We start from the raw sequence: 16,028 nt of genomic DNA on the forward strand, positions 1-16,028 counted from the left end.
TTGGATGTGTATCTTCCACATCCCATGTGAATAATGCAACTGGAAGACCATAGAATATGTTGAGGTAGAGTTCGATCAATCCCTTCTGCTGTAGCTGTTCTACTTTGACTAAAATAATTCAGCATTCATTAGGCCACAGAAAACAAGAACATGACTAGAGCATAGTGCAGGGGTGACAAACTTCCTGACTCTTCTAGCCAGAAACCAAAACTTTGACATAGCTGAGAGACGCGAGACATATACCGTCTGAGATGCAAAGACACCTAAGTTCATAACCTGTGCACAATCTCCCAACTCAAACAATAATTGTCGCTCAATACCTTTCTTCAGGAGCTGCATTTAAAGTGCCAGGGGTCACATGGAACTTGCAAGCCATGGTTTGGCTAGCCCTAGCCTAGTGATTAGGGCACTTGCCTGGGAAGAGGGAAGCCCTTGGGTTCCTGTCCCTGTGCTAATGAATATTTACTATAAATTACTGGAATATTCATTCTTGAACATTTTATTGTTACAACAGTTATACTTAACATGATACAACACATGATGTACTGTTAGTGAGCCAAAAATTTTTATTTGAACACGCTTAATGGAAACTGTGACATTTAATGATCTTGTATATTTACCTTTCCACAACAGTTACCAGCTAATACAAAAATGCAAGCGATCAATATAATAAGTACTGATTACAACATTCTAAGAATATGGAATTACTTGTGAAAAAAATGTATCCCTCATCCCTAGACTGATGAGAGGTTTAATTCAATTATGTAACTTCCACTTTTATTTGGGCTGAAACAATGATGTTTTTCTGATTCCTCTTTTTGTGAAGGCAGAACATAGAACCATATCCTCTTATAATTTTAGTATGAAGTGATTGTGACCTGCTAAAAGCTCATTTTCTATTCTTTAATTTAATCCCACTGAGTTTCTTTTCTAGGTGGGGAAGAGGTAAACAACAGCTCATTATGATTTAAATCTAAGTCTATCTGTGATTTATAATGTTGCACAGAACTATCTTGAAACATAAAAATATTCAGCTGTGTAGGATGCCCCTTAGTGGCTGAATATAAATACTGTTGACAAAAGAAATTATTCAAAACACTTAGAAAAAAATAAAATATTTGTTTTGCTGATTAACATGGAAGACAAGTTTAAATCTTAACTAACCAACATAAAGTACTCTACAAAGCTGTGTCTGCATAAACTATCTGAAACAGTTAAAATAAAAGGAAAGTACTGCATTAAATGAGATATAGAAAAATAAGGTGGAAGGGGGGGAAGAGATCACAAACTCCATTGCTATTTTAATCAGAATGCATGTTATGGGATCAACAAACTATACAGAGGGGAAATGATCTGACATGCTCAACTCAGCTGCAAAGGGCAACCCATCATTCTTATTGTTCTCTTCTATAGTAGAAAATTTCAATACTAAAGACCTAAAAAAATTCAAATAAAAACATAAAATACTAACAGAAGAAAAGGTTACTTTGGCATTGCTAATCCTTCCCAATACCAGGTCTACAGCAAATAATCTACAGGCCATTTTTCTATGCTATGTTAGGATATTAAAACATGTTACATTGTATGAACATTTTCAGATAAAGAGAGTCCAAAGATCAACAGCAATAAAAGACAGATTCTGCCAATTCTGATATGCACACAGATGTCTAACGTATATTCCTCTGTGTGTGTATGTCCAATATTAATGGTTCATGGGAGGTATTTTGCTGTTTGCTCTAAGTCTTGTCAAGAAAATACATGCTTCCAACATTCCCTTTCAGAATAAATATTTGTATTGACATGATTTTCAGGAGCTTTTACAAGGTGACCCTAATTAAGCATGGCACCCCCATCCATCTGTTTATACTTACTCTGATTTTAACTGTACATCATACATGTAATCTTCTCTCTATGTACATACAGTATATCCAAAGAAATCCATCACATTTTGCTTGCACATCTAATATCTCCCCCAATCATCACTCATTATTTCACCTGCAGAGATCTGCAGTGTGTTCCCTGGCTTTTCAAGTTTGCATTTAGAAATCTAGACTGAAGTGTCTCTCAAACTCCGAACTGATAAAGGAGAGAAAAATCATTACTCAGCTCTATCGAAGTAAACTCTCATTTCTTGAGTCGTATCCCAACACAGCTTAAAGGGTCAAACAAAGTCTCTTTTCTTGAGTTAGCCGGTGTGTACTGTAGCCAGAAACACTGATCCCAAACATTCCCAATAGCAAAGCTGTACGTTGCATCAATATGTCTGTTGTGTTGATAACTATTTTTCCCGCAGCTTGAGTCTGTGGGGGGAAAAAAGCAAGACAAGTTATATGCCGATTTTGCTTATTTTAATACAAAAGTAGGGCTTTAGAACTTACAAAGCAATTTTCCCGCTTCTCACATTATTTAATACGGCATGACTCTCTTCTCTGCTGAAAAAATATCTCGCACAAATAAATATGCCACTTGAAAGGTCTCTTTTATATATTTTGTGAAACAAAGCATGCTTGTTTTAGCACTGCAAATAATGAACCTGATTCTCATGCTACTAACACAGTTAAGTACCAATGAATTCAATGACTGGTGAAGATGCTTGTGGCTATCTGATGTTTAGGAGAGGTGTGGAAATGAGGGGATCTTGAGAGAGACCTTGTACTGTGAAATATATGAAGATTTTTTTTCCTCCTACATTTAGCTACTATTATAATCTCACTCCCATGCATGTTAGAAATTAATTGTTTATTGAAAGGCAGAATAAAGAATAGAGAAAATTTCAGGAACAAATGTTGATTAGCCCATTTGTGCCATCTTGAGATGTAGAATTATGCACACATAGAAATCCTACATATAAAAAAACTAATTCCTTGGAAACGCACTGAATTGGAGGATACGGTGCATCTGTTCAGTAACAGCATTTATCATTTTAGATAATATATAAGTACCATTCAGGAAAATATTTTTTTAACCTTTTTTATTCAGTGAAGTCACAATATTATTTCATATCACAGTTATTCTATGGAAGTTTGAACAATGAGATTTCACTGTTCTAACTTTAATAAGAAACAATGATAATAAGATCCTTTAATTTGTAATAACAAAAAAACCCCTAAAAATTCCATCAGAGATGGAACTGGGACTGGCTTCCCAGATTAAGGACAATAAGAAGTCTTTTTTTAAATACGTAGAGGGTAAAAAGAAGGTCCCGGGTAATGTGGGGCCCTTGCAGGACGACATGGGTAACTTGGTCGTCACACCAGATGGCAAAGCTAACATGTTTAACAATTTCTTTGCCTCCGTCTTCCTAAGTAGAGACCAGAACAGCCACCTCCCTGCTGGGCCCCCCTCGGGCCCCGGGGGAGGCACACCTGGGCCACGGGTTAGCGAGGAGTTAGTTAGGGAGCTTCTGGAGGGGTTGGACGTATTCAAGTCAGCTGGCCTTGGATGATCTCCACCCTAGAGTTCTAAAGGAACTGGCCGAGGTCATTGCAAGTCCCCTGGCATGGCTTTACGAGCACTCGTGGTGCTCTGGTGAGGTACCGGAGGACTGGAAGAGGGCCAACGTGGTCGCCATCTTCAAAAAAGGCAGGAAAGAGGACCCGGGAAACTATAGGCCGGTTAGTCTCACCTCGATCCTAGGCAAGCTGTTCGAGAAAATTATGCTGGCACACATCCAGGAGGGGCCAGCAGGAGACTGCATGCTTAGGGGCAACCAACATGGGTTCATCAGTGGCAGGTCCTGTCAGACCAACCTGGTGGCCTTTTACGATCAGATCACCAGATCATTAGACGCAGAGGTAGCAGAGGATATAATCTTCCTGGACTTCCGGAAGGCTTTTGACACTGTCTCTCACCCTGTTCTCATCAAGACACTGGGGGGCTGTGGTGTAGACACCCACACAGTCAAATGGGTCGCCAACTGGCTGGAGGGCCACACCCACAGGGTGGTAGTGGATGGGTCCTTCTCAACCTGGAAGGACGTGGGCAGTGGGGTTCCGCAGGGCTCGGTCCTCGGGCCCGCACTGTTCAACCTCTTCATCAGCGATTTGGATGAGGGGGTAAAAAGCACCCTGTTCAAATTTGCTGACGAGACTAAGATGTGGGGGGACGTGGGCACATTGGAAGGATGCAACAGGCTACAATCAGACCTAGACAGGTTACAGGGGTGGGCGGATGAGAATAGGATGGGTTTCAACACAGACAAGTGCAAGGGGATGCACCTCGGGAGGAACAACCAGCACCATACCTACAGGTTAGGGAACTCCCCTCTTGTCAGCACGGAGGCGGAAAGGGATCTGGGGGTCATCATTGACTCCAAGATGAATATGGGCCGGCAGTGTGGGGATGCAGTCAGGAAGGCCTACTGTACCTTGTCATGCATCCACAGATGCATCTCGAGCAGGTCCAAGGAGGTGATCCTCCCCCTCTATGCAGCACTGGTCAGGCCACAGCTGGAGTATTGCGTCCAATTCTGGGCGCCGCACTTCAAGAGGGATGTCGACAGCATGGAGAGGGTCCAGAGAAGGGCCACTGGCATGATCAGGGGACAACAGGGCAGGCCCTATGAGGACAGGCTGTGGGACCTGAACATGTTCAGCCTCCAAAAGAGAAAGCTGAGGGGGGATATTGTGGCCTGTTATAAACTAGTCAGGGGGGATCAGCAGGCATTGGGGGAGTCACTGTTTCCCCGAGCACTGCCAGGAGTGACCAGGAATAACAGTCACAAGCTGGCAGAGGGTAGGTTTAGGTTAGATATCAGGAGGCGCTACTTCATGGTCAGGGCGGCTAGGGTCTGGAACCAGCTTCCAAGAGAAGTGGTGCAGGCTCCTACCCTGGGGGTGTTTAAGAGGAGGTTAGATGAACATCTTGCCGGGGTCATTTGACCCCAGTATTCTTTCCTGCCATGGCAGGGAGTCAGACTAGATGATCTGCTCAGGTCCCTTCCGACCCTAGACACTATGAAACTATGAAACTACGAAATTTTAAAGCAAATATTACTATGAAGGTTGATCACAAGTGTTACAGGCAAACAGGAAGGAAATTCAGTATTAAAAAGTCAGCAATATCCTTCCCTTGACTAAATTATCCATAACCTAATATACTTCAAAATTTTAGGTATTCATGTTGTATTGCCAAGACCTGTGAAAGCCTCTAATGCAAGAATGTATGTGTTATAAATGCCAAAGCATAGAATGAGTTAAGAAGGAAGCCCAGGAAATGTAAATCCAGAATACACTTCTGATTGCTGTTTTAGTCCTATTACATTTATTTAAAGCATTTTCTTTTCATTGATTTTTTTTTTTTACAGCAGAATAGCTTCTCCATTCACTTGATGTTCCTGAGGTCATAATTGTTCTATATTTCTTTATCCAAATTGCCAAACTAGGCAGAAACACTTCATTGTAGGTCTGTTTTAGTTCTTTTGGAACACTGCCACTTTCATTATTGTTAACATTTTCTTACTGTCTCAAATAAAAAAGTTATTGCAAACTGAAGCCTGATGGAGAAATATTCACTGTTTTAAATACAGCAAAACAATAAAATGTGTCTCCTTCCAAATGTTATGCATTAAGTATTCCAGAATGATACTAATTATCAAGAATTATCATAACTCATTTACTTTTCAGCATATGCTTAATTAAGACTTCTATGATTTGTTATGAAAGTTAACCCACCAGAAGCCAATGTTCTCTTGGGTTGGTCACAAGATATTATGAGCTTGAATCCCTTTGAGTAAGACAGAGAGCTGTATTCTAATGCTCTAATTAAATAGGAAAGACAAGGAAGTTTCATACCTGCAATAATCTTATATACCCAGGCGTGATCCTCCACAGGTGAATCACCATTTTAGCAGTCTGTGTAATTTCAGCCCCTAAAACTTTAGAAAAGAAATAATGTTACTATGTTCCACAGATCTTCTTTGTAGATGACCTTGTACCAAATAAAAGTCTTGACCAAATATGTCAAAACATTTTGAGATTAGAAGTGTTAATTAAATATTAAAAGGAGCTCATGTAAAGATGAGTGCAAAGAATTTTTCTTGACCTGCTGAAGTCCTTTCCATAAGTCCCTTGTATGCCAGTGCTCTACTAGTATATAAAGCCCATGTTCGTTGCATAAGCTGTCACATGTGATATATCTGTAAAGCTTTGGTGCTAGCAGACAGCTTTAACCATCATGCCTGGGGACAGGTATGTCTGCAATATCAAAACATTCTTTAGATATCTCCAAAGCTCATTAGAAAGCAAAGCAACAGTTGACCTGCTTAACAACCGAAAGACTGAAACCTGTTTTGTAGACAGTGTTAGTTGTAATGATAGCACATTTTAGCACTGTGAAGTAACAATATAAATTGATTTCAACTAATTTTATATAGCTTATGTAATTCATATCCACATAGCAACTTACTATATAGTGAGTTTAATTTAGCCAAGATTCAATTTAAAGGGAGGTGCTAATAATAGGGTCACACAAATTCCACAAGATATTTGAAAGCAGGCTGTTCCTTTTCTGTCTGAATTCTCCTCTCCTGTATTCAGCATATATATAGTCCCCTTTTCTACTTCTAAATCCTTAACACGTGGATGTGACATGAGCCCCATCTCCTAATTGGATAGCTTAATTCTATTAATAAATAATTGTAACACAATCACATCGTATCTAAATTGTATATGTCATCTGACTGTAGTAACTTTGGTCCCTATTCAGCCCATGGAACAAGGGATGACTCAGTGGGTATGTCTACACATGTGCCCTACTGCACGATTGGTACTTGCTGAGTAGGTAAGCAAAAGCCAAGTGGAGAAATATTCATCATTTACATACATCAAAATACATGAAATGTCTCTTTTTCTAGATGTTCTGCATTAGGTAGTCCAGAATGACAACCAAGATTACCGCAACTCACTTACTTTTCAGCAGATGCTTAATGAAAACTTGTATAAAGAAGGAAAACTGACTTCAGTGAAATATATTGATTTACACTAAATGAGGATCAGTTCATAAAACATAAGGAGGATAAATCCGAATCTTCTTTCTTTCACAATCATTTTACAACAGTTTCATTTCCTCAGAATTTTTGGCATTGCTTTTGATTTAAAAACTGAAAGCAGAATCTTGCTTAATGGGATTCTAGCTTCTTGAGGCCAACCCAAGAGATGTGCTTGTACACATTCATTAATGCACAATAATTACGGCTCATTAAGTTTAGTACCTGTAACAACAGGCACTAAATGCACCATAATCAGCACTACTGCACATTAGTGCAGATGAGTGCTTTTTTAGTGAAGTTAATGTGCATTAGACTGAATCCACAGTGCATTAGTGCATTAGCATGGGTTTAGCCCACCACATTAATGAGCAGTCTTCTGTGCAATAAGTGTCTCGTGTATATGCACCGATTGGCATCTGGTGGATTAACCTGAAAGTAGAATAAGCTCCACAGTGGGCACATCTACCTGTATGTTTTACTGCATTACCATGTACACATGTGCAGCAATTACAGCACAGTAGATTAATTTAAAGCACAGTTTGCTATTCTCAACAGATACAGGTACTACAAAACAGCTCTTTAAATTAATGCACCTAAGTGCATATATAGATGCTGACCCTGGAGCAAATTACTCTCAGTCAGCCCAGGCACCAGAGGCCCACACTGGCTGCTTGGCTTAGCCATGAGCACCAGAGCCAGGATCAACTCCTCTCTCCCTCCCTGCCCCACTTCCGAGCTTGGGGCTAACCCCAAGGTCTGCTTGGCTTGCAGCTGCCCCTGGGTCTGGGGACCATCCCTCCCTATCCCCTGGCATCCAGGCACATGAATTGCACCTGTAGACACATCCAGCATTGACTTTAGCATCTATAGCAGGAGTCCAGTGTCTTAGGTGCCATTTTAACCAATCTTTACAGTGACTCCTTGCCTAACCTCAGATTAATTCCTTAACTTCTTTCTGCCTTGTATATGTTGCTGGAAAACATTTGGGTCTTTGGTCAAAGGTAAAAGACATCCTTTGACTTCAATGGACTTTGTATTAGTTACTTCTCTGGGTTTCAGTTCCTATTTTCATACTGGAAAAAATAAGTGAAACAGAATTCATCAGTAAATCTGAGTGATTGAGCAAGTACAAATGAATTTAGCACTAGAATGTCTCCTATAAAAAATTAAGAAAAATCCTGATCTAGTATTATTATTAGTTGTGGCCCTGTGCAATGTGGTGACTGCTATAAAAACAAAAGAAGCCATCATCCCTATCCAAAACACATGCTCTATTCCTAAATCATCTGACAGAAGAATTGCCTTCTTTTGGAAGTAAATAGAGATTGGATTATTTTTCTTCAAGTGACTAAAATTACAGTCATTCAAAGCAAAGCAAAATTTCCATTGATATCAGCTGGTGTAATATTACATCTCAATGAACTGGTTTCACTGTACCTGCATAAGAGTGTGTGCACATTATGTTCGTGTGCTGATGAAGGTGTCTAATGGGGGTAAATATGGAGGTACATGATGCAGAATGGGATTTTCAGAGTTTAGTTAACAGAATTACAGTAAATGCACACAATTCATTACTGGCAACAGGATTGTGTGTGTAATTCTCTATATTCCATTTTGAAAATGCTCTTTATTTGTGGTGTCGAAAGAGAAAAGCAAAGACCATCCTCCTGTATACTGACATCCAAAATGGTGAGCTTTTAAATCCAAGTCATCCTGTGCTGGTTTTGTAAGATTCAGATCCAAAACTGAGATGAAAGAAAAGCAGTATTTATGAGTCCTGCAGTTTTTCTATAAGAATGTCTTCTTGGCTAATGATCTCACAATTAAAGTGCAGAAACACTGTATGGGCTATAGAGTGTTATCAGTCTGTTCTATACATAAAACAGTTCACATTATGGGAGCTCTGGGGACAGTTTCTAATGCCAAAATCTATTGTGAAAAACATCACATATAGAATAGCAATGCACATTTACCAAATTAATACTAGTATCACAATTCCCAGTAATTGGTGGGGCAAAAACTTTTTTTTAAAATAGCAGAAACATCCATTTATAGGAGCATTTCATGCAACTCTAGATGAACCGGTATGGTACAAGAAGCATATGCAGTTTTATGACATAGTTTTTCATAAAGTAAAAACCACACACAAAAGCAATCATGAACAAAGTTCAATCCATAATTCTATATACCATTCTTACAGAGTTATACAATTTAGACCAATCGGGGCAAATTTGTCCCTAGTACAATTTTGCTTAAGGCAAATGGATTATATCGGGGATGTTTCAGGGCCAGTGCACAGTCACTTTTTCTTTTTCTTTTTTTTTTCTTTTTTAAGCTCCAAATATAAAACTGCATTTGTAGCAAGGTATTTAAATATGTACTATGAGAAATAACATACGTAACTTTCTCTTTTGAATACTAATGGAGCCCATGTAAAATCTGCAGGTGCAAAGTTAAACAGTAGTTTGATACTCTGGTGAGAGAAGAGGAAGGAGACAGTGATTGACTTAGTTCTGAACTCCCTTGATCTTTACCAGGATAAGGCATTTATTTAACATCACTATCAAACACACCTGGGATTTTCACAGGACTCTGAGGGCACACAGACAAGTTACTGAAAAAGTGAGCAAGGAGGTGAATTTACAGTGCATCAGCTACTTGTGGTAACTGACTGTTGGGTATGCTCTTACCTTACAATAAACATAAGGCAGCCTGTCCCACTTTAATTGAAGGGCAAGATTACTTGCACTTACTGTGGAGGTAAATTTCTCCTGAAAATCAATGAGACATAGTTTTCATAAACTGGTTCCTTGAAAAATCCCAACCTACAGAAATTAGGAATCCCATTTACTGCTGTACAGAATGGCATAAAGAAAAATGTCCTCACCAGAAACCACTTTTGGTGGAAAGACAGGGTGGATGGTGTTGGAAAGAGACTCCTCAAGCAGCAGAGGAGGGTGCTGCTGGGAACTTCTATTTCAGAACAGAGTTTGATTTGCCCGAGTTACCCAATCATAGCTTTATATAGCTAGGATTTCCTATCGGATACTAAGCATATCTGGATGCAAACAATAGGACATTTTGTCCCACCTGTTAACTGAGATTACAGGTAACCTTGTGAGTAGGCTACTGATAAAGAAGCAGAAACAGGTCTACAGCCCTACCTTTTATTTACTTGCACCTTAAAACATAAAAAATATTCCAAAATTTATCTAGCTACCTGCAACAACACAACATAGATTCTGAGTTTTTCAAATTTTTCTTCAGTCTATGCCCAATATTTATAGATGGCTGGTTTTAATATTCTAATAAATTTATCTCTGGTTTTTTTGCATGTTTTTGTTTCACAGAAACTTTTGAAACTGGGCTGAACTGGATTTTTTTTGTGGACTTGGAAGGTGTCAATTAGTCGGGATTTTTGTCTTTGAAAACAAGAGGGAGGTTTTCTTATTTTCTGTCCTTTCCAACTGTGGAATGATCTTCCTGTTTTTTCTTTACCTTAGATTTGGGGGGGCCACTTACTCAGTTTTGGCAAGCTATTGAGAGCTGCAAAGGTAGCCCTGCCTCTTGACAGGTACCCTGCCCCCTGGTCACCATCTTGGGACCAGGAGTCCCACCCCCTAGCCTCTGACCTGTGCCACCAGAAGTCCCTACCCTGCAATACCAGGCAGTAGTAGGTGTAGGAATGCACAATTTAGAGGATTTGGAGACCTGACTGCTTTGCTCTGGCTTCTAACAATCCATTTCTCCCACTTCCCATGCCTTTTTTTCTGTTCTTTTTTGTTACAGGAACACTCCAACTTCTGAGTCTTTTTTGGTTTTGGAAAGACAGGGACATTAGCACTATCCCCTAAAGAGACAAGGCCAGATGATATGATGAAGGAATTAAAACAGAATATGAACTAGTACTTGTAGTTTCCCATTTATCTCAATGGAAACTCAGTATTGGGTTTCAGCCAACATCTGATGATATATGAGGGTATTAACTGGCTGCAGTCCCTAGACCACACACAAAATTTAAGATGATGTCTCTCATCATCTTAAGTCATCTTCTTATGTGCTGCTGACTTCTGTGGCCTGTGGATCTCTGATGGATTAACCAAAACACTATAGGTCATTCCCTATGTATGACAGTATGTTCCCATAATAAAACAACCATGCTTTTCTTTCTGTAGAATAGTAGACACAGAAATGAGGGGAACCAGTTCTACAGAGTGCATCTTGTAGACGTTTATTCCAACTTTATCTCTCTTGTTCCTTTATACTAGATTTCAGAGGTGGTTCAATGTAGTTTAGCTAAGGTTCCCTTTGGTCGCTCTTTGAAAGGTCTCCTAAATACCATATTTACTTGAATATAAGACGACTATAAGACAACACCTAATAATTAGATTTTATATATGGAAAATATATAAATTTCCTATAATTTTCCAGGAATACAACCTAATTATTGGGGGTTTACTTTGAATTTGTCCCCCTCCCACTGCTACAGCAGGGAAAATAAACTGGGGGGGAAGGGGCAGTTCAGATAGTGCCCTTGCCTCTGTCTCACCAATTTCTTACCCCTGCAGCCCTTCCCCCTACCCCTCAATGTCAGACCTTGCTCTCTCTGGGCACATGGAAGTGAGGGGCAAATTTGAAAATACTCTGTGCATCTCAGTAAGATGTGCAGTAGACTAATTAGCTGCATAGTAAATGTTTCACATCTACACATTCACCTCTATTAGGCTGGAGTAAACTAACTAACTCCACAGAAGGTTAGTACTTGTAAATACAAGTAGTATCCTGCTGCAGAGTTTTTTTTCATGTGCAGTAATGCACATGTAGATGCTGACCCAGCTGTCTTGGGCATGAGGGTGCTACATTGTGGGGGCTGCTTAGTGGCTAGCCTTGCACTGGAACACCCATGTGCCCCAGCCAGCCCCTCCACAGCACTTTGAGCTGAGTTGGAAGAGCCCCAGGCTGGCAGGCTGACCCCCCACCCAGATCCCCTGAGAGCTGGGGCTGCTCTGACTTGGCTCAATGTGCTGCATTGGAGTGTACTGCTTCACATTAATATGCATGTATAGATGTGCTCACTGACTTTGAAATAAACATGTCTACAGTAATTTGCATACAGGGAAATTACTGTGGGTACCCATAGACTTAGTTCATCCAAAATTTAAGCATTTTACTTTTTTTAAAATTGCTGTAAGTTTTAGCATAAGAACTCCATAAACACACTTTAGAACAGCACTTTAGTAGTTGCTTATATATAATACAAACTATGCATAATATTAGTCCAATGTCAAAAGGTTCATTGGGCTGGGCCCCAGCAGAGTCAACAGTGTTTCAAGCCCTGGGAACTCCCATAGCTCAGAACTGCATAGTATGTGTGTGTATTCCAGATACCTGCCACATAGGTTCCATGTACTAATTAGCCCTCTCCATTCATTACTGGATTTTAGTGTTCATGTTTTGAGTCCTATGATCCACCAAAAATGTATATACAGATGAGGTGCAGGGTCTGGCTTCACCTCATGGAAGGCAGGGCCACACTAATCCTCTGCAACAGGCTAAGAGAGGGGGCAACAGAGAGATTCTGAGTGAACTGTTTGGGGGCCCATTTAGTGATGTTTGTAGATAGTTAAGGCTGGTGAAAAAACAGGAATTACTGGAAATGGGAAAGAAAGGCATAGCTCAGTTGTGAGAGAGAAGAGGAAGTTGAAATGTATTTCAATGTAGTGGCTCACCATGCCTTGAAAAAGAGTTGGCACTGAGGCGGACTGAGTGTAATGTGCACTACCATGTATTTTATTTAGATGGGCTGTACTAGTTTAATCTTGTAGAAGATTCCAGTCCAATATAGACCACGTGTTTCAGAGTAATGCTCAGTGTTGGCTGCATTTAATAAACATACTAGTTTGTTTCCATTACTGAGTACATGCTGTTTTTGATGGCAATTGAATGATAGTGTATTTAATGAGATTACCCTGTGTATAAATATGAAACAAGTAGCTTTTCCCCTCAGGCTTATTAATAGGAAAAACCTCATCTTATATTTCAGTAAATACAGTACTGGCTTGTCAATTGGAGTGCTTGAAACTTATACATTCCAACCTTTTGTCTTTCTTTCCTTTTTCTGGCCAACATTCCTTATTAAAACAGACCTAGAGCCACATGTCTGAACAGCATTTCAGTCCTACAGCTCAAGGAGCTGAAATCCCTGGCACTTAGCATTGGCAAAGAGCAACTTCATCAGTACAAAGAAGGACTGGAATATCAGACAGAAACGAATGGACGACCTTGAGGCCTGATACAACAGAAATGGGAGGACATTTCATAGTGCAAAAAGTGCAAGGTTATGTACTTCTGGAATAATAACAATGATTTCTGCTGTGAACTGGGAACTCATTATTGGAAACGAGAAGAAGATCTTTGATTATTACTGATCACCAGATGGCTCTAAACCTCTATTACACTGTAGCTATAAGAAAGGCAAATGGGATTCACCATCCAGCGCAAGGTGGCAAAGGCCTGCAGCAAGGCAGCAGCCCTAGATTTCAGGAGGGCAAACTTCAAGGGGCTAAGGAGAACAGTCGGAAGCACTGAGGTCCCAGAGGGGAGGGGAGCCAGGTGTCCAAGGAGAGTGGTCGCTTCTTAAGGAGATGATCCTCCAAGCCCAAAAGGAGGTAATCCCAAAGCGGATCAAAGGGAGCAGGAGGGCACACAAGCCCCCATGGCTCACCAAAAGCATCTGGGAATGTCTCCTAGTTAAAAGGGAGGTGTACATCCAATGGAAACGAGGAGCCATCACCAGGGATGACTATGCTGCAGTTGCTCGGGGATGTAGGGGGGCAGTCAAGAAGGCCAAGGCAGAGATGGAACTGGGACTAGCTTCCCAGATTAAGGACAATAAGAAGTTCTTCTTTAAATAAATAGGGGGTAAAAAGAAGGTCCCGGTAATGTGGGGCCCCTGCAGGACACATTAGGAAATTTGGACATCACACAATGTTAAAAGCCAACATTTAACAATTTCTTTGCCTCCATTTTCCTAAGCAGGGACTGAAACAGTCACACACCCACTGGGCCCCCCTCAGGCCCCAGGGGAGGCACACCTAGGCCAAGGGTTAGTGAGGAACTAGTTAGGGAACTTCTGGAGGGATGGGATGTATTCAAGTCAGCTGGTCCAGACGATCTCCACCCTAGGATACTGAGGGAATTGGCTGAGGTCATTGCAGGACCCCTGGCATGGCTTTATGAGCACTCGTGGTGCTCTGGTGTGGTGCCAGAGGACTGGAAGAGGGCCAATGTGGTTCCCAACTTCAAAAAGGGGAAGAAGGAGGACCCAGGAAACTATAGGCCAGTTAGTCTTACTTCGATCCTGGGCAAGCTTTTTGAGAAAATTATTCTGGAGCATATCCACGAGGGGTCAGCAGGGGAGATCATGCTTAAGGGCAACCAACATGGGTTCATTAGTGGCAGGTCCTATCTGACCAACCTGGTGGCCTTCTATGATCAGATCACCAAATCATTACATGCAGGGGTAGCAGTGGACATAGTCTTCCTGGACTTTCGGAAGGCCTTTGACACTGTCTCTCACCCTGTTCTCATTTAGAAACTGGGGGACTGTGGTGTCAACACCCACACAGTCAATTGGGTCACCAACTGGCTAGAGGGCTGCACCCAGAGACTGGTGCTCGATGGGTCATTTTCGCCCTGGAGGGATGTGGGCAGTAGGGTTCCGCAGGACTCGGTCCTTGGGCCCACACTGTTCAACATCTTCATCAGTGACTTGGACGAGGGGGTAAAAAGCACCCTGTTCAAAGACAGGTTACAGGGGTGGGTGGATGAGAATCGGATGGGATTCAACACTGACAAGTGCAAAGTGATGCACCTGGGGGGGAACAACCGGCACCATACCTACAGGCTGGTCCCCTCTTGTCAGCACAGAGGCAGAAAAGGATTTTGGAGTCATCACTGACTCCAAGATGAGCATGGACCGGCAGTGTGTGGATGCAGTCAGAAAGGCCAACCGTACCTTGTCATGCATCCACAGATGCATCTCGAGCAGGCCCAAGGAAGTGATCCTCCCCCTCTATGCGGCACTGGTCAGGCTGCAGATGGAGTACTGCATCCAGTTCTGGGTGCTGTACTTCAAGAGGGATGTGGACAACACGGAGAGGGTCCAGAGGAGGGCCACTCGCATGATCAGGGGGCAGCAGGGAAGGTCTTATGAGAAGAGGCTATGGGACTTGAACCTGTTCAGCCTCCAGAAGAGAAGGCTGAGGGGGATCTAGTGGCCTGTTACAAACTAGTCAGGGGGGATCAGGAGGCATTGGGGAAGTCCCTGTTCCCCTGAGCACTGCCAGGAGTAACCAGGAATAACGGTCACAAGCTGGCAGAGGGTAGATTTAGGCTAGATATCAGGAGGCGCTACTTCACAGTCAGGGCGGCTAGGATCTGGAACCAACTTCCAAAAGAAGTGGTGCTGGCTCCTACCCTGGGGGTATGTAAGAGGAGGTTAGTTGAACACCTTGCTGGGGTCGTTTGATCCCAGTACTCTTTCCTGCCATGGCAGGGGGTCGGACTAGATGATCTGCTCAGGTCCCTTTCAACCCTAGAAACTCTGAAACTGTGATTCTAGGATGTGTCAGGTAAGGCATGTCCAGTAAAGATGGGGAAGTATTAATGCTATTATGAAAGATATTGGTCAGCTGGAATATTGTGTATTGGGTACTCTTCTGGTCCTTCATGTTGAAGAAAGATAAATTTAGACTGGAACAGGGGATACTTATTGATCAGGAAAATACAGAGCCCATCTTATGAGAGGAAACTAAGGGTATGTAGATCAAGACAGTGCCATATAGCAATACCCTAAGCTAACTTTGTCCCAGCTAACAGTGAAAGTGGCAGTGGTAGATCCATGTTAGTGTATCAGGATAATTAGCAGTACTTATGACCTAGCCTGATTGCATTATTCTCTGTATTGTATCCTTACAGTATAATGTTCAACAGAGACACCCCTGCCACACCTATAAATGCCACTAGCAAAGTGGGTTCC

General features: G+C 41.5%; 1 protein-coding gene across 6 annotated transcripts in view; it reads right to left on the reverse strand.

Annotated features, from left to right (window-relative positions):
• Positions 1–576: 576 nt before the first annotated feature.
• Positions 577–16,028, reverse strand: part of ERICH1 (glutamate rich 1) — a 184,273-nt gene continuing 168,821 nt past the window's right edge. For 3 of the 6 annotated variants that reach the window (XM_090033199.1, XM_090033181.1, XM_090033209.1), the window contains 2 exons: positions 5,793–5,875; positions 582–2,300 (listed from right to left, as the gene is read on the reverse strand). In XM_090033199.1, coding sequence (XP_089889325.1) covers positions 2,154–2,300; positions 5,793–5,875 — 230 coding nt within the window. In that variant the 3' untranslated portion in view covers positions 582–2,153. Of the gene's footprint in view, positions 2,301–5,792; positions 5,876–16,028 lie in introns of all 6 variants that reach the window. The other 3 variants (XM_090033227.1, XM_090033161.1, XM_090033170.1) reach the window with 3 other exon arrangements.

The sequence above is a fragment of the Crocodylus siamensis genome, chromosome 1 (genome assembly GCF_052110815.1).
Source record: "Crocodylus siamensis isolate JL-2025a chromosome 1, ASM5211081v1, whole genome shotgun sequence".
NCBI classification, from domain to species: domain Eukaryota; kingdom Metazoa; phylum Chordata; order Crocodylia; family Crocodylidae; genus Crocodylus; species Crocodylus siamensis.